The sequence below is a fragment of the Moschus berezovskii genome, chromosome 14 (assembly GCF_049115385.1).
Source record: "Moschus berezovskii isolate FMDL1 chromosome 14, NW_MosBer_1.0, whole genome shotgun sequence".
Taxonomy (NCBI): domain Eukaryota; kingdom Metazoa; phylum Chordata; class Mammalia; order Artiodactyla; family Moschidae; genus Moschus; species Moschus berezovskii.
Genome location: NC_142473.1, coordinates 9,992,021 through 10,010,389, shown reverse-complemented (window position 1 = coordinate 10,010,389; position 18,369 = coordinate 9,992,021). Strand labels below are relative to the sequence as shown.

The 18,369-nt window shown below is 40.1% G+C and overlaps 1 protein-coding gene across 8 annotated transcripts in view; it reads left to right on the top strand.

Moving 5' to 3' along the window:
• Window positions 1–18,369, top strand: part of YAP1 (Yes1 associated transcriptional regulator) — a 132,749-nt gene that overhangs the window by 50,854 nt on the left and 63,526 nt on the right. For all 8 annotated transcript variants that reach the window (XM_055422882.2, XM_055422878.2, XM_055422880.2 and 5 more), the window contains exon 3: window positions 13,620–13,735. In XM_055422882.2, the coding sequence (XP_055278857.2) occupies window positions 13,620–13,735 (116 nt within the window). The remainder of the gene's footprint in view (window positions 1–13,619; window positions 13,736–18,369) is intronic.

The following is an 18,369-nucleotide window of genomic DNA, read 5'->3' as shown; positions in this document are numbered from 1 at the left end:
GCTCAGTCAGTAGCTGGCGGGGTTCAGGGTCCCCTTCTGCAGTAATGGTGCAAACTCAAGTTTGAATTTTTACCACAGCTTATTGGTTTTGCTTTAACTGTAATATCTTAACTATATAGCTCTTCATTTATATTTATAAATATTCAAAATATTTACCCTCCAGGCATTAGTCAGCCTTAAAACACAGAGTGGGTGATCCAGTCTCAAAGTAGTGTCTAAGGCAGTGTTTCTCAAACTATAATGAGCACACAGATATCCTGTGGATCTTGTTAACCCACAGATTCTTAATCAGCGGGTTGGACAGAGTCTGAGGCTTCCTGCCAACGTTTTGTCAATTCTGCTGGCTCAAGGCCTGCACTCTGTTTTCTTCAATTTCTTGGCCACACCATGTGGCGTGCAGTGTCTTAGTTTTCTGGGCAGGGATGGACCTGTGTCTGCTTCAGTGGAAGCCCAGAGTCTCAGCCACTGGCCACCAGGGCAGCCTTCAAGGCCCACACTCTTACGGAGCAGGGCCATAAGAAGTTGTTAGATGTCCATTCCTTGAGGTGTCCAAACTAATCACTAAAATTATTTTACCAAACTACATTAGCTTAGTTCTCTAATACTTTCACTAATGCATAACATAAGGTTATTCTAAATTTTTAGGGTAGAGATAAGAAAAGTCATCAGTATTTTTCTATCACTATAAAACTCATTTCCCATAATGTTGCTCGGTATTCCTTAAGTAAAGTTTATGTACTTAGTATTTGACAGATGAAATGTACAAGAACGAATTTGAAGAGCACTTTAGAATTTGTTCGGATGGGCTTTGCCTCATTCATAAGAAATGGAACGTTTTCTTTGCCTTTGGTTCAGGTGGATAGAGTTGACCACCTTATGACTTAAGTTAAAAAGAATTGGAGTCCTTTTTAACAATATTTCAAGATACTTGCTTGTATGGATGGCATTTTTCTTTTACTTTCAAATTACTTAGCTGCTCTTCCCTCAGAAGCCAGTATGATTGTACTTGCACGGTTCCTTTTCTAGTTCATTCTTACTCTAAGCAGATAGATCTGTACAGACTGAACTTATGGTCCAGAGGCATTTTGTTTTCTGCCCCAAAATCTGTGTCTGTCTACTACATCTCTTCATCACCTATCAGAGGAAAACTAAACTCTTTTTCAGAGTTCTTAAAGCCCTGAATCTGTCATTCTCACTTAACCAAACTCATCTCATTCTTAAATAGTCTCTTGACTTTACCTGTCTATTGTGAAGTTTTTCCTGTTTTGAACTAGCACAGAAATGAAGTCAGAAATACTTTTGATGCTTTTGAACTATGGTGTTGGGAGAAGACTCTTGAGAGTCCCTTGGACTGCAAGGAGATCCAGCCAGTCAATCCTAAAGGAGATTAGTCATTCATTGGAAGGACTGATGCTGAAGGTGAAGCTCCAATACTTGGCCACCTGATGCAAAAAGCTGACCCATTTGAAAAGACCCTGATGTTGGGATAGATCGAAGGCAGGAGGAGAAGGGGACGACAGAGGATGAGATGGTTGGATGGCATCACTGACTCAATGGACTTGAGTCTTAGCAAACTCTGGAAGATACTGAAGGACAGGGAAGCCTAGTGTGCTGCAGTCCATGGGGTTGTAAAGAGTCAGGCATGACTGAGCGACTGAACTGACTGACTGAAATCAGGACAAATATTTGAGGGCTTTTTGTATACTAGGAACCACAATACTAGCTGCTTTTTTTATATGCTACTAACTTTAATCCTCAAAACCATGACAAGTAAGTAAATATATCAGTCTTATTTTAATGAAGATGAAATCATTTGATAAAATGACCTGCCTGTACAATCCAGTTTGTCATTGGCAAATTTGAGACAGATTTTAATCCATGTCTGCTTTTTCTTACTATTCCATAGAGGAGAATTCTGAAATGAAGGATCTAGGTCTTGAGAAGTTTAGGTAGAAATTAAGTATTTTGTGGGCCAGTTGTGGAAAAGATTACCAGAAGAACAGTAGTCTCAAGAAATATAGCAGATGTCTCAAAAGAAACAGATGTTTATATTAAGTTTATATTGTTGTGGTTCAATCACTAACTTGTGTCTGACTCTGCAACCTCATGGACTGCAGCATGCCAGGCTTCCCTGTCCTTCAGTATCTTTCAGAGTTTGCTCAGACTCATGTCCATTGAGTCAGTGATGCCATCCAACCATCTCATCCTCTGTCGTCCCCGTCTCCTCCTGCCTTCAATCTTTGCCAGCATCGGGGTCTTTTCCAGTGAGTCAGTTCTTTACATCAAGTGGCCAAAGTATTGGAGTTTCAGTGTCAATCCTTCCAGTGAATATTCAGAGTTTATTCCCTTTAGGATTAACTGGTTTGATCTCCTTTCTGTTCAAGGAATTCTCTAGCACCACAGTTTGGAAGCATCAAGTTCTTTGGCATGCTGACTTCTTTATGGTCCAGTCCTCACATCTCTACATGACTATTGGAAAAACCATAGCTTTGACTATGTTATATAGTGATATATCACTTTGTTGGCAAAGTGATGTCTATGCTTTTTGGTACGCTGTTTAGGTTTGTCTTAGCTTTTCTTCCAAGGAGTAAGCATCTTTTAATTTCAAGGCTTCAGTCACCATCCACAGTGATTTTGGAGCCCAAGAAAATAAAATCTGTCACTGTTTCCACTGTTTCCTCATCTATTTGCCATGAAGTGATGGGACCAGATACCATGATCTTCATTTTTTGAATGCTGAGTTTTAAGCCAGCTTTTTCATTCTCTTTTACCTTCATGAATATCTGAGGCTGTTGATATTGCAATCTTGGTTCCAGCTTGTGATTCATCCAGCCCAGCATTTCACAGTATGTACTCTGCATATAAGTTAAATAAACAGGGTGAGAATATAGCTTGACCTACTCCTTTCCCAGTTTTGAACCAGTCCTTTGTTCCATGTCTGGTTCTAACTATTGCTTCTTGACCTGCATGCAGGTTTCTTAGGAGATAGGTAAGGTTGTCTGGTATTCCCATCTGTTTATGAACTTTCCACAAATTTGAGATCCACACAGTCAAAGGCTTTAGCATAGTCAATAAAGCAGAAGTAGATGTATTCCCCACAGCCAGTTCCTCCCATCAGGAAGCTTGCACAAAGCTAACAGAATGATCACATGGATCACAACCTTGTGTAGCTCAGTGAAACTATGAGCCGTGCCATGCAGGTCTCCCCAAGACAGCGGGTCATGGTCAAGATTTCTGACCAAACGTGGTCCACTGGAGAAGGGAATGGCAAAGCACTTCAGTATTCTTGCCTTGAGAACCCCATGAACAGTATGAAAAGCAGCAATATATGACAGCAGAAGATGAGCCCCCCAGGTTGGTAGCTATTCAGTATGCTACCGGGGAAGAGGGGAGAAATAGCTCCAGAAAAAATGAAGAGGCCGGGGCAAAGCAGGGACGACGTTCAATTGTGGTGTGTCTGGTGGTGGTGGTTATGTGCCATTGCGACAGTATTTGTTGCAGTGAATAACAGGGACAGTTACTTTCAGTAGATCCTCTGGAAGTCTGATGCCTCAAAGAGCAATATTGCATAGGAACCTGGAATGTTAGAGCCATGAATCAAGGCAAATTTTCCGTGGTCAAGGAGATGGCAAGAGTGAACTTCGACATCTTAGGATCAGTGAACTAAAATGGACGGGGATGGGTAATTTAGTTCAGATGAGCATTATGTCTACTACCGTGGGCAAGAATCCCTTAGAAGAAATGGAGTAGCCCTCTGAGCCAACAGAGTCCGAAATGCAGTACTTGGGTGTAATCTCAATAATGATAGAATGATCTCAGTTAATTTCCAAGGCAAACGTTCAGCATCACGGTAATCCAAGTCTATGCCCCAACCACTAATGCCGAAGAAGACCTACAGGACCTTCTAGAACGAATACCAAAAAAAGATGTCCTTTTCATCATAAGGGACTGAAATGCGAAAGTAGGAAGTCAAGAGATTCCTGGTGTAACAGGCAAGTTTGACCTTGGCGTACAAAACGAAGCAGGGCAAAGGCTAACAGTTTTGTCAGGAGAATATGTTGGTCCTAGCAAGCACCCACAGGAGACGACTGTATTTGTGGACATCACCAGATGGTCATTTCTTAAATCAGACTGATTATATTTGGTGCAGTCAAAGATGAAGAAGCTTATATGGCTGTTGATTATATAATGTTGATAACACTTGATTTGCAAGGGGGATTTTTATAAAGTAACACATGCTATCTCAGCCATCTTTCCATGAACCACTTCCAGAATTGGTTCACTGTTTTTTTAAAACAGTTGTTGTTTTCTTAAAACATAAACAATATCTGTTGAAGTAAATAATAGGGACAGTTACTTTCAGTAGATTCTGCGGAATGATTTAGCAGAAGTCTTTAAAACCCAAGAAAGAAGTACTTTCTCAGGAGATTAGACCCTATGTTACAACAAGAGGACAATGTCTACATAGGGAAGCGACTTGCAGGTGATCACACCTGTATCTTAATTTATACCAGTGCCAAGAATCTTGTTTCCAAAGCAGGAAACAAAGTAAGAAGGAGAAAGACCAGTGTCACTTCAGAGCTACAAACCACCAGATTAGATTAGAAATGGAGGCATAATGCTCCATAACCAATTTATCTCTTTACCAGTGCTATCAGTTAACCGATCACTAACATCTCTAATGACTGTGCATTTTATAAAAGACAACTGTGGTTCCAATTGCAGAGCTCATCTGCTTGTCCTGAAATAGTCTTTTTTCTGGGGCTGCCCTGGGTCTTCGTTGGAGCATGTGGACTTCTCTGGTTGTGTGCATGGGCTCAGTAGTTGTGGCTTAATCACCCCTTGGGCTGTGGGATCTTAGTTCCCAGGTCAGGGATCAAACCCGCACTCTCTGCATTGGAAGGCGGGTTCTTAACCACCAGATCACCAGGCAAGTCCTCTGGGATAGTCTTAATAGTTGATGAATCAGGAAGCATGTAAAAGAATTCTGATTCTCTTCAATTACATTCCCTGAAAATATTTTATTCTGTAGAGTGTCAGATTATCATTTTAGAAAATATTTTCCTATTTAGTGATCAGTACACTAAAGACAGGGGGCCCTGACATGCTGTGATTCATGGGGTCGCAAAGAGTCGGACACAACTGAGCGACTGAACTGAACACTGAAGTGAAAAGAACACTGAGCTAGAAGCTAAAAAGCGTTAATTTTAATCCTGGCTTTGTGTGATTGGGTGTTTGGTCTACTGGGTGTTGTTGCAGAGATTTTTGTCTCCTTGGACTTAATTATTACAAGGGTTGGAGGAGGGAAGGTTGGTGATGTAGAGGTTAGTGTTAAGAAACCTAAACAACACTGACAATACTCACACAGCAGAAGAGAATTCTAATAATAGTTCAAAGAGTACAGATTTTTGTATCAATTCATTCCTGAGTTTAAATCCCATTTCTACTGCGTACTAGTCAGTTGTCCTTGAGCATATCACTTAATCTTAATACACTGTAGGAAATGATTATTTTGTTTCAGCCTTTGTGAGAGACTCATAGAACAGTGGCACAGTATCATCTTTGCTGTTGAACACCGTCCTGGGGAGATGAGATCTTTGGGTCTCCCCACTGTAGCTTCAGGCAGCATTTCACGTTATTACAGTTTTCCTGCTTCGAATTTGAAGATGTGACAGTAATGTTCTTCTTTATAAGGTCAGAATTCCTTACGTTCTTTGCCCACGCTTAAGTTTCATAAGGTTTACGTCTCACAGGAGGATATAAAGCTCTTCAAATATTTCTGCATACTGTAGCCTCAATTAACTTGTGGGATTATGCAAAAAGGCAGTAGTACTAATAATTCATTTTGGATTGCTGCCCGTTTTGTGTTCTACATGAATTCTGCTAAGTCATCCAGTACATAAGGCCAGATTCTGCAGTATAAAGTAAAAGACAAAAGCCAATAGGAGAGTGGCTCTGTATACAGCTGAGAGATTGGACCTTGGTCAAAGTACAGCTGCTTACGTTTCATGAGTCTAAACTTTTGAGAGGGTCACTGTTTCCCAGCTATAACTGCTCTAGAGTAAGGCCATAGCTTGGTCATTTATTCAGTCACCTTTCCTTTTCCAGAATAATAGCAGAAGCTAATTTATTTACATACCTTGAAGGGGCTAGAGAATTTCACACATTATTTTCCTGTAGTAGGGCTTCCCTGATAGCTCACATGGTGAAGAATCTGCCTGCAATGCAGGAGATCCCGGTTTGATTCCTGGGTTGGGAAGATCTGCTAGAGAGGAATAGGCTACCTACAAGCTTCCTTTGTGGCTCAGCTGGTAAACAATCCGCCTGCAATGCGGGAGACCTGGGTTCAATCCCTGGGTCGGGAAGATCCCCTGGAGAAGGGAAAGGCTACCCACTCCAGTATTCTGTCCTTGGAGAATTCCATGGACTATTACAGTCAGTCCATGGAGTCACAAAGAGACGGACACAACTGAGGGACTTTGACTTTCACAGTAGGTTTAGCAGCTAGACTATTCTTAGGAACAAGATAAACTAAATTTTAAATTATTTTCTATGTTACATATAACTACTCATACATTTAACTCTGAAAATACTGTTTTATGAGTTTTTCTTAATTTTGTCTTTTTGGTTTGTATATTTTGGTTCTGTTATTTATAATTTGACATTTTTTAGAATCTTCAGTTTAAGTGAAAATTCTTTCAGCACTTTCTCAGATGAGTATTTATGTGAACTCTTACTTACCTACGTTCTTAAATAACGCACACTGCTTTAATATTTACGCTGTTTACATGTTCACTGAGCCCTGCTATGTACCAGGCACCCTCCCATACACACTTTCTTCAGTAAGTTCATATTCCAGTAGTAGTAGAAAATTTTGTCATCTTTTATTAAGTCTTCAATACCATGCCATTATATTCCCTCTTCAGCATTTATGCAGTATATTTGTTTTTCAGTGTATATTGCAAAGATTTATAGTTTCAAGTATTGTCCTTTTTGTGTGTATTTCTAGTACAGAAATTGCTTTCGGAATTCCTGGACACCATGCGGTCCTGCTGTGGGCTGGCTGTGTGACCTTGTTCATGTGCCTCGGGTCTTGTTTTAGCGTTTGTTCAATTACTTGGCTGGGTCGGGTCTTGCTTGCTGCACGCTGGGCCTCCGTGGATCCGGCTCGGTGCTTCAGTGGTATGCACCGTTGCTGTTTACAGGCTCTAGTTTGCATGGGCTGCGGTTGTGGTGGGGCATGCGGCATCCTAGTTCCCCAGTCAGGGATTGAGCCCGTGTCCCTTGCATTGCCAGGCAGATTCTTAACCACTAGTGCTCCAAGGAAGTGGTCAGTCCCTCAGTTTTCTATCTGCATAGTGGAGGTACACCCTCGTTAATCCTCGTAGTGATAGATCTTTCAATAAGAGAATAGAAGCCATCACGCTGGAATGCGATGAGCTGGCCAGCCATGAAATTATTTGCCCCTGCCTTGCCCCTTCTCCCCACCTTCTGGTGCAGTGGACGCCGTGTGTACACCTGCCCTTCTCATGCTATGATGGCTGGCTGCAACTCTTCAAATGCTCCCTGAGCACATCTTCAGCCGCTCTGTTTTCAATCACATTTAAACGCTTGAGTTTCTTCCTCCTGAAAAAACAAAAACCATACCCATTCATTGGTGGTTTTTCTTGCCTCCCATTGACTCGACCCTCATCACGCCCCTGAAGCTGCCCTTGCCGGTGTCACCAGTAATCTCCTTATTGCTATTTCTAGTGGGTCTGTGGGGTCACACAGAGTCGGACACGACTGTAGTGACTTAGCAGCAGTAGCAGCAGCAGTGGGTCTGTAGTGTCTGCCTGTGATTACATTTTTGGAAAAGAAGATGGGTGTTGATAACGTTAGTCCTTAAGAGGCTGCAAGGACTTTGGGAGACAGTTTGATGTCTTTAGGTCAGAAAGGAAAAAGTTTTCATTAATTCATTGGCAAATATTTATCAAGCACTCTACTAATCATTGAAGATATGGTAGTTAACACAATAAGTAAAAGTGCCTTTTCCTCTGGAACTTACTGGAGAAAATAGATGAATACAATAAGTATATTATGTGTCAGATAACGATAAAAGATCATCAAACAAAAATAAAGCGAAGAAGGAGTAGAGTTTAAGTAGGGTGGATTTTAAATGACATGATTACAGAAATCCTCACTGAGGATAAGACATTTGAGCAAAGACCAGGGAGATGAAGGAAAGTCCCGTGCAGATATCTGGTGGAGGAGTAGGCCTGGCAAAATTTCATAACAAAAAATACTTCTTTGTTGTATGAAATGTTTTTATAATATTCTTGTGGTAAAAAGGAAAACTAGATATTTTTAGATGTACTGCTACAAATTGACTTTAGGATAAAACAATATTCACTATTCTTATAGAATAAGTGAAGACCAAAATTCTGAAGTTAATTTTGTTTCATCTTCCTTTTGACGTCTAAATGGTTTCATGCTTTTATAGTTGGGACAGTTTGTCATTGTTGTTCAGTTTCTCAGTCGTGTCTCTTTGCAGTCCATGGACTGCAGCACGCCAGGCCTCCCTGTCCTTCACCAGCTCTTGGAGTTCACTCAAACTCATGTCCATCAAGTCCATGATGCCATCCAACCATCTCATCCTTTGTCGTCCCCTTCTCCTCCTGCCTTCAATCTTTCCCATCATCAGGGTCTTTTCTAAAGAGTCGATTCTTCGCATCAGATGGCCAAAGTATTGGAGCTTCATCTTTAGCATCAGTCCTTCCAATGAATATTCAGGATTGATTTCTTTTAGAGTTGACTGGTTGGATCTCCTTGCAGTACAAGGGACTCTCAAGAGTCTTCTCCAACACCACAGTTCAAAAGCATCAACTCTTCGGCATTTGGTCTTCTTTATGGTCCAACTCTCACATCCATACATGACTATTGGAAAAACCATAACTTTGACTAGATGGACCTTTGTTGGCACCGTAATGTGTCTGCTTTTTAATATGTTATCTAGGTTTGTCGTAGCTTTTCTTCCAAGAAGCAAGTGTCTTTTATTTTTGTGGCTGCAGTCACCATCTGCAGTGATTTTGGAACCCAAGAAAATAAAGTCTGTCACTGTTTCCATTGTTACCCCATCTGTTTGCCGTGAAGTGATGGGACTGGATGCCCTGATCTTAGTTTTTTGAATATTGAGTTTTAAGCAGTTTTAAGCCAGCTTTTTCACTCTCATCTTCCACTTTCATCAAGAGGTTCTCTAGTTCCTCTTCGCTTTCTGTCATAAGGGTGGTGTCATTTGCAGATCAGAAGTTATTGATATTTTTCCTGGCAGTCTTGATTCGAGCTTGTGCTTCATCCAGCCTGGCATTCCACATGATGTACTCTGCATATAAGTTAAACAGAATGACAATATACCGCCTTGACATACTCCTTTCCCAATTTTGAACCAGTCCATTGTTCCATGTCCGGTTCTAACTGTTGCTTCTTGACCTGCATACACATTGCTCAGGAGGAAGGTAAAGTGGTCTGGTATTGCCATCTCTTAAAAAGATTTTCCACAGTTTATTATGATCCACACAGTCAAAGGCTTTAGCATAGTCAATGAAACAGATGTTTTTCTGGAATTCTCTTGCTTTTTCTATGATCCAGTGGATGTTGGCAATTTGATCTCTGGTTCCTCTGTCTTTTCCAGATCCAACTTGAGCCTCTGGAAGTTTTTGGCTCATGTACTGTTGAAGCCTGGCTTGGAGAATTTTGAGCTTTACTTTGCTATCATGAAATGAGTGCAGTTGTGCATTAGTTTGAACATTCTTTGGCATTTCCCTTCTTTGGCATTGGAATGAACACTGACATTTTCCAGTCCTGTGGCCACTGCTGAGTTTTCCAAATTTGCTGGCGTATTGAATGCAGCATTTTCACAGCATCATCTTTTAGGATTTGAAATAGCTCAGCTGGAATTCCATCACCTCCACCAGTTTTGTTCATAGTGATGCTTCCCTAAGGCCCACTTGACTTCTCATTCCAGGATGTCTGGCTCTAGGTGAGTGATTATCTGGGTCAAGAGATCTTTTTTGTATAGTTCTTCTGTATATTCTTGCCACCTCTTGTTAATATCGTTTGCTTCTGTTAGATCCATACCATTTCTGTCCTTTATTGAGCCCATCTTTCCCTTGGTATCTCTCATTTTCCTGAAGAGATCTCTAGTCTTTCCCATTCTATTGTTTTCCTCTATTTCTTTGCAGTGATTGCTGACGAAGGCTTTCTTATATCTCCTTGCTATTTGGAACTCTGCATTCAAAGGGATATCTTTTCTTTTCTCCTTTGCCTTTTACTTCTCTTCTTTTCTCAGCTATTTATAAGGCCTCCTCAGATAACCATTGTGCCTTTTTGCATTTCTTTTTCTTGGGCATGGTTTTAATCACTGCCTCCTGTACATTGTCACTTACCTCTGTCCATAGTTCTTTAGGCACTTATACTTTTATATTTGGGACAATTTAGATGATGGCATATTTATTCCTTAAAGAAAAGTAGGTCTTTTTTGAGTAAGTGAAACATTTGCTGAAGTAACATAGAATTACTCTGTACCTCTCTAAACTAGCTTACTGAGGTTCAACAAAGGCCTTTTTAGGAGAAGGAATTTTAGCATTTGTACACTTAGTAGCATTTCAGCAAAATAGTCACTTTTAAGAGCAGTGAAGCTGTACATTCTCTGCATTATATTTAAAAGCCTAATTTGTTTAAAGGAGATGAAAACCTTAAGAACAGATTTATGGATTGCCTCCTCTATCTGGGAAGATTTGTTGTTCTGTTAGTCATCAGAATAGGGTCTTCCTAAACCCTCTGGTGGACTTCAGTCTACTTGTGAAGGATTAATGTGATGTATGTCATTGGTTAGTTTTCAGAGAAACACAGCTGTTAGATATTAGAAAACCTTCAACAGTTAAAATCCTGAACATGCCAGCCTCTTCTCTTTCACCCCTCACCAATGTAACGGATTTTCAGAAGTACTGCAGACAAGGAGTAGGCAGGTGGCACACAATTTCATTGAAATTTAAGAGCTAGTAATAATGAATCACTGGCCACTTTTCCTGGTTTCTTAACATTATAACAGGCAGTGAGAAACAGAGCATTTCCCTGCATTTTGGTCGTCTTACAGGTTTCAAGTTTCTTTCCTTCCATATGACTGTATTAATTATCATGTGTGCTGCTTTATAAGCACGAGACTACCTAGAAAATATTTTATGGTTTAGTTTGTTCAGTGACTCACTGGAGGATGGAAAAAGAGTTAGCTCTTACTGGGCTTGACAGGAGCGTGATCTCCTGAAACAGGGTGTTTACATATCCAGACTTGAACAAGGTTTTACGTGTATTGACTGGGCCTGAGCAGTGCTAGTGCAGCTGCTGAAAACCACCCGTGACTGGTAAAGAAGTGCTGGTCAGGCCATATTTGAGAGACTGTGTGCTCGGGTAAATGTTTTCTCTCAGCATTGTTAGTTGGTCTGTAATAGCATTCAGTTGTCAGGTATCATTGATATTCCCAAGTGTACAGATATTTCGCATTTTTACCCCCTCTCTTTTCCTCTTCTTTCTCCTTCCTTAGAAGAAGGATTCTCCCATCTCCAGGAGATAATATTTAAGGGCTGTTCTAGCCTGAGCGCATGGCAAGCCACTCCAGTGTTCTTGCCCAGAGAATCCCTGGACAGAGGAGCCTGGCGGGCTTCAGTCCATGGGGTCGCAAAGATTCGGACAGGACTGAGCGACTGATCACAGCACAGCACTAGTCAGAGCCTAGATCCCTGTGTTATTGATCAGATAACATTATTGATGCGAGCATTCTGGTTTCAAGAAAGTTAATCACAGGGTGTCATTTCCTTACCATTTACATGAGTATCATGGGGATGATTCAAGAAGAGGGAAATCAGATTTGAAATTTAAACAGCCATAGAAAAAATGATTTGAGTTTTTAAAAGAAATAACCCTTATTTCTAATGCCCTTCCACACCCTTTTCAAAGATAGTGAGTTCATGACTGTCTTTCTAGGTTTTCCTGTTATTAAGCAAAGTTCTGTAATTTTGCCATCTAGAGAGAAACACTGTTAAAATATTCTAATGTTAGAACGTATAGCTGATTCACTTTGCTCTATGGAAGAAACTAATACAGTATTATAAAGCAGATATACTCCAGTAAAAATTCATTAAAAAGAAACATTTTGATGTGTGTCCTTCCCATGTGCTTTCAGCACACAGGTTTAAACAATTAACTTCATGCTGTACATACTATTTCACAGTCTACTGTAAAAAGCTATGAGTGATTGAAAGTCACTCAGTCATGTCTGACTTTGCAACCCCGTGGACTGTACAGTCCTTAGAATTCTCCAGGCCAGAATACTGGAACAGGTAGCTTATCCCTTCCCTAGCAGATCTTTCTGACCCAGGATTTGAACCAGGGTCTCCTGAACTGCAGGTGGATTCTTCACCAGCTGAGCTATCAGGGAAGCCCAAAAATTGAAAGCCAAATAACATCTAATGAAAGGGGCTAGTTAAATATTGTTACATATGATATTATATTGAAAATATTTTAGAATAATATTTAATAGCATGGAAACTAATAATCTGTATACCCTGCTATAATCTGTATTATTAATATTTTCTATGCTGTTAAATATTATTCTAAAATATTTTCAATAGCTGCGGTACAGTACATCATATGTAACAATAATTAGTCCCGTTCATTAGATGTTATCTGGCTTTTATAAATTATACAGAAGAGAACTTGGCATAGATCTTTGAGTACTTCTCTGGCTATTTCTTCAAGATAAATTTTGGGTAGTTTCATGGGTTTAAATTTTTTTTTCTTTCACTGAAATAATTACACGTCGCTGGAAGATGAAAACTAATATTTTTTTTTTGAATGCTCATAAACCAAATACTGTGCAAGATGCCTTGTAGTTTCATATTCATGTAATTTTTAGCTATTTTTAATCCCCAGTGTTTTAGATAGAGATGTCCATATGCATATGTATTAGACATTTTATCGTAAGTTAATAATAGTATATAGAAAATGTTTACATGTTTTGTTTAGCAAATGAAAAAGTCCTTCAGTAGTCAACAGGAGACAATCAAAACTTAGTTTGTATTTCTGTTTTGGCTTTGGAGTATATAGTATAATAAGAATGCTTAATCTTCTTGTGTTTTGTTCAGTGTAAAGGGTTTTAGGTCTTCAAATTATATGGTTAATTGGCATTTATAGCTTTGGGAGGAAAAGAAGTGGGTGACTCCCTAATGAATTTTGGGTTTAGCTTATATGACTACTGTTACAGATGATTTATAAATCACATTTCAACTTTAAATTATGGCAGATAATTGTCTACTAGGTGAAAATGATTTCCCTTCGCTTAAAATTTCAGACATAACTTTCAGATTTTGCACTTATAAAATCTCAGAGCAGAAAGTTCAGTGATAGAAGGATGAGAAAAGTTTGCAGAGGAAGGGTGAGGGCAGTGAGGTGGTAAGACTGCTTTTGCAGAGCTTACTTAGAAACTTTGCCTGCTAGTTCATACAGCTAACCTATTTTGAGAAGCGAGGCTGCTGTTCGTAGGGCTTCATCTCTGTTATCTAACGCAGGGGATGTTTTTGTCTCAGTCACATAGATCAGACAACAACCTGGCAGGACCCCAGGAAGGCCATGCTCTCCCAGATGAACGTCACTGCCCCGACCAGCCCACCGGTGCAGCAGAACATGATGAATTCGGCCTCGGGTGAGTGAAATGCTCTCGTTAAGGCACACCAGGTAGTGCTTTGCTGAAACTTTCTGTGGAAGATAATAATTATTCTTTTAAGGAAACCGGAGCATGCGTGATGGTTACTTTCTACCCTCTTTCATAAGAGAAACTTACTTTATTTCAAATAGCCTGCTATACCAAACCCTTGTTTAATCATGAATACATAAGGGACTTGGTGATTGAAAGCCAGCAGTTTTCCAAGTTTCATTTCTGAAGTGAATGTCTCCAATTCCTAGTTTGGTTAATTTTGACAGGGTCCTGCTTTATTCTACTGCTTTCTCGTGTCCGAGACCTTAGAGTTGAAGTTTCCCTTTTCCTTTTGTGGTTTGGATGGGAAGCCACCTCTTAGCATGAATGTTTGTTCCACTTTGAGAACAACGGGAAGGGAGAAGCACCTTTCTCAGGGCTGGTACATGTTGTTTAACACAGTCCCACCTTTTTCAAGAAGATAAACCTGAGTGTACATTTTTTTTCTGTCTCCTATTTGGCAGTTTACTTAAATTTACTTTTTTTCTCATCTGTGTAGTTGGGAGTCACAATAAGGGGAGTGCCCATTATTATAGAGAGGAAGACAGTAAAGGAAATAATGTACATATAAAGCTTTTATATTACAGTTCTGATATGGAGTAGGTACTAAGTAAAGGTTTAGTTCCTTCTTCCTGTGTCAGTTAGATTTTGGATGGCTTCTTTCTTTGTTACATGGGCCCAAGGCCATAGCTGCCCATTATGCATCTTTGTGCATGGTAGGAAAAGGGCTTTCCAGGTTGCCTTATTGGGTAAAGAACCTCCCCGCGCAGGAGACTGAGAGACACAGGTTCAATCCCTGGGTTGGGAAGATCCCCTGGAGGAGGGCATGGCAACCCACTCCGGTATTCTTGCCTGGAGAATCCCCATGGACAGGGGAGCCTGGTGGGCTACAGTTCACGGGGTCACAAAGAGTCAGACACAACTGAAGTGACTTAGCACGCATCCCGGCCCCCTCCTCTGGGAAGAGGCCCCCCAGGCCTGGCATTGGGGCTTGGGGCGTGTGGGCTGGGCCTCTGACCACGCCCCTGCCCCCACGCTTTACCCCCTTGCTGAAGTCCTGGGTCAGGGCACAGATGGCAGCAGCAGTTCCCGTGATGGCCTTCCCCCTCACAGCCCTGCCCAGCAGACCGATCAGCGTGATGCTGTTGGAAGCGTCACTGTAGATTTTCTTAAACAACAGCCTTTGGAAAGGGACTGGTGGAGGTGGAGGTGGTACAAGTCCTTGTCAGAAGGAGTCCTTGGCTAGGAAAGCTCATGAAATTTAAAGTATCCTTCTACCCCTAGAGATGATGACAGTGTGTTATAATGTTTTGCTGTTCCATAGCTCTATTCTCGCCTTCGATGGGTTGAACACTTGAAAAAATTCAAGAAAATGAAAATCAAGGCAAGATTTGTGACTGAGCTTTTCTTGTCATAAAGTTTCCATTTTATCTGCGCTTCTTTTAATGTCAGTACCTTTACTTATCCTCAGAATGTGTTTTATACGTGATATTGAAGTTAAACTTTTTTCAAAGACCAAATATTATGCAAGTATGTATTGACTAATATTTTTACTTGACAGCTATTTTTTAAATTATCAAATATCCAAATAAAAGTTGTGAAAGCTGCTTTGTATTTATAGTTCAAAGAAGATGATGCAGGTTTTTCATTTTGTCATAATCCAACTATAACTATACCTTGGAAATTAGTAACAAATAATTCATTAATTTAACTTTTATCTTGGAAGATCAGGCATTTTGCTTCTATAAGATTGATTATGATTCTTTTAGAACATTGGTTTGTTTATGTTTTTCCTATTAAATTTTCTAACAGTAATGGTCTAAGGAAATGAATTGGAATCAAGTTTATGTTTAAAACCAAAAGTATGTATCAAATTGGTTTTAATGGAATTTAGAATATTTGTGTATTTTATTTCAGCTCTGTGTTTTGTAAAATATGAAATGTGTTTTTCTGTACTGCATAAAAATTACTAGACATGCTTGCTGCTGTGTTAATTAAGGAGGTGACTTTGGCAGGAATGGTTTGAGTCAAGTGGCAGGAGGCACGATTATATTGGGTTGGTGTGTTTTTGTCGGGGGGGGCGGCGCTGGGAATTGTATGAAGAGAGGCTTAGATGTGGAGAGTTGAAGGCAGGACCTGAAATGGGAAAAGCCACCCCTCAGAGACCTGGGCATGTTGAAGCGGTGTGGTATGTGCTGTTCTCTGCTTAGTCACTCAGTCGTGTCCAACTCTTTGCGAGTAGCCCCTAGGCTTCTCTGTCCATGGGATTCTCCAGGCAAGAATATTGGAGTGCATTTCCTTGCTCTCCTCCAGGGGATCTTCCCAACCCAAGGATCGAACGCAGGTCTCCTGCATGCAGGCAGATTCTTTACCATCTGAGCCACCAAGGTATTGAATAATAACAGGAAGCCCTATTTACATGCCAGGCTTCCTGCTAAGGTCATTTTGTACAATCTGATTTAATTCCCATAATGGTCATTAAATTAGGTGCTGTTATTAGTCTCACTTCACATTTGAGAAACCTTGAGTGGCTGTTTAAAAACAGAAGACTTCTTGGTGTTGCGATGCTTTGGAATGAATGCCGTGAGAACTGTAATCTTGATAACCTCATGTCCACGTACAGTTACAGCCATAATGTCATGTTAATAAGGGTTCAACTCAGGGGCTTCCCCTTCTCCATCTGAAACGAACTCACGGTGTTTGGTGACTGTGCATTCTCCACTGAGGTACAGAGCATGATTTCTCGAATAGCTTTAAGAGAAAATGATCTTATCTCTCAGTCAAGGATTTCTCCTAGAGTAAAGCAGCAAAATGATGCTCCTCTCTGCTTGGGAAATAGTCTTTTGAGTTTTCAAAGCCTGGAGCCTGTGAGCAAGAATTGTCAGGATATTTAAATAAATTTTCAGGATATTGACTATAACAAAGTAGCTAGCCTATTTCCAGTTAAGCAGGGTATCTGCAGATAGTTTTCACCTTGAAGACAATTCCTTCTGAACCTGCTAATCTGAAGCCTTTATATAAAAGAGAAGGATACACAGTTCTTTTGACGCCCTTCACTGAGTTAAGCTAAATGCAGCTTGATTTACGTTTTTGTCATTAATTATTTTAACTGGAACTTCCTATTGTTAATCTTTTTATAAAAGAACTCGCCTCATTCAAATATTTGAGTCCAGCTTTGTGTTCTGTTCTAATTATTTCTAATCAGATCACTTTCCTCTATTTTCTCTAGACTCTCTAGGTTTCTGCATAGGTTTTAATGGAACTATATTTTTAGATTTTCTCCAGTTCTCAGATTTTATGAAATCCAGTTTCTTTCACTGGAATTTGGTTTAGCGAAAATGATTAGTTTACTTTTGCATTTTATAAGTCTTTTTCAGAATATAAGGTTGAAATGATGAGTTTTATTGCTAGACTGGAGGTATGTGATTTGTAATTGGCTAAATTTTTGTTAGTCACTCAGTCGTGTCTGACTCTCTGCGACTGTAGCCCGCTTCTCTGTCCATAAGATTCTTCCAGGCAAGGATACTGGAGTGGGTTACCATTTCCCTTCTCCAGGGGATCTTCCTAACCCAAGGATCAAACCCAGGTCTCCTGCATTGCAGGCAGATTCTTTACCTCTGAGCCACTGAGAAATCACTTAAAGAAGCACCTGGAAAGGGTTCTAGAGGCAAGCCTTACTTGAGCCTATGAAGAAATTTATATTCTTTAACTGGCCACTTAATTAGCAAGACAGTGAACCTAGTAAAAAGGAATTTGAAATGTGAGAAAAAGAAAATTACAAAATAAAAGGAAATTTGAATAATTAGTAGAATAATTCTACTTTTCTTTACATTAAATATATAACATATACATATATAAAAGTATACACAAACTGTATTCTATTAATGATTGCCCCTTACAAGTTACATTAAATGTATTATGTTTATGGCACATTGTTGTTGTTTAGTCACTGAGTCGTGTCTGACTCTTTACAACTCCATGGACTGCAGCACGCCAGGCCTCCCTGTCCGTCACCAATTCCCAGAGTTAGCTCAAACTCATGTCCATTGAGTCGATGATGCCATTCAGCCATCTCATCCTCTGTCATCCCCTTCTCCTCCTGGCCTCAATCTTTCCCAGCATCAGGGTTTTTTCCAAGGAGTCAGCTCTTCACATCAGGTGGCCAGAGTATTGGAGTTTCAGCTTCAGCATCAGTCCTTCCAATGAATATTCAGGACTGATTTCCCTTAGGATTGACTGGTTTGATCTCCTTGTAGTCCAAGGAACTTGAAAGAGTCTTCTCCAACACCACAGTTAAAGCATCAATTCTTTGGTGCTCAGGCTTCTTTATGATCCAGCTCTCCTTTTATGCTCCTTAGAAGAAAAGCTATGACAAATGTAGACAGCATATTAAAAAGGTGACAAAGGTCTGTATAGTCAGAGCTGTGGTTTTTACAGTAGTCATGTATGTATGTGAGGCAGTATGTGAGAGCTCCATTTATATGAAGCTTTTTATTAGTAGTTTGTTACCAATGACTCACAAGATTGCTGAATCTTAAAGCAGCAGTATAAAGAAAGTATATCCTGTGATAATCCAGAAATAA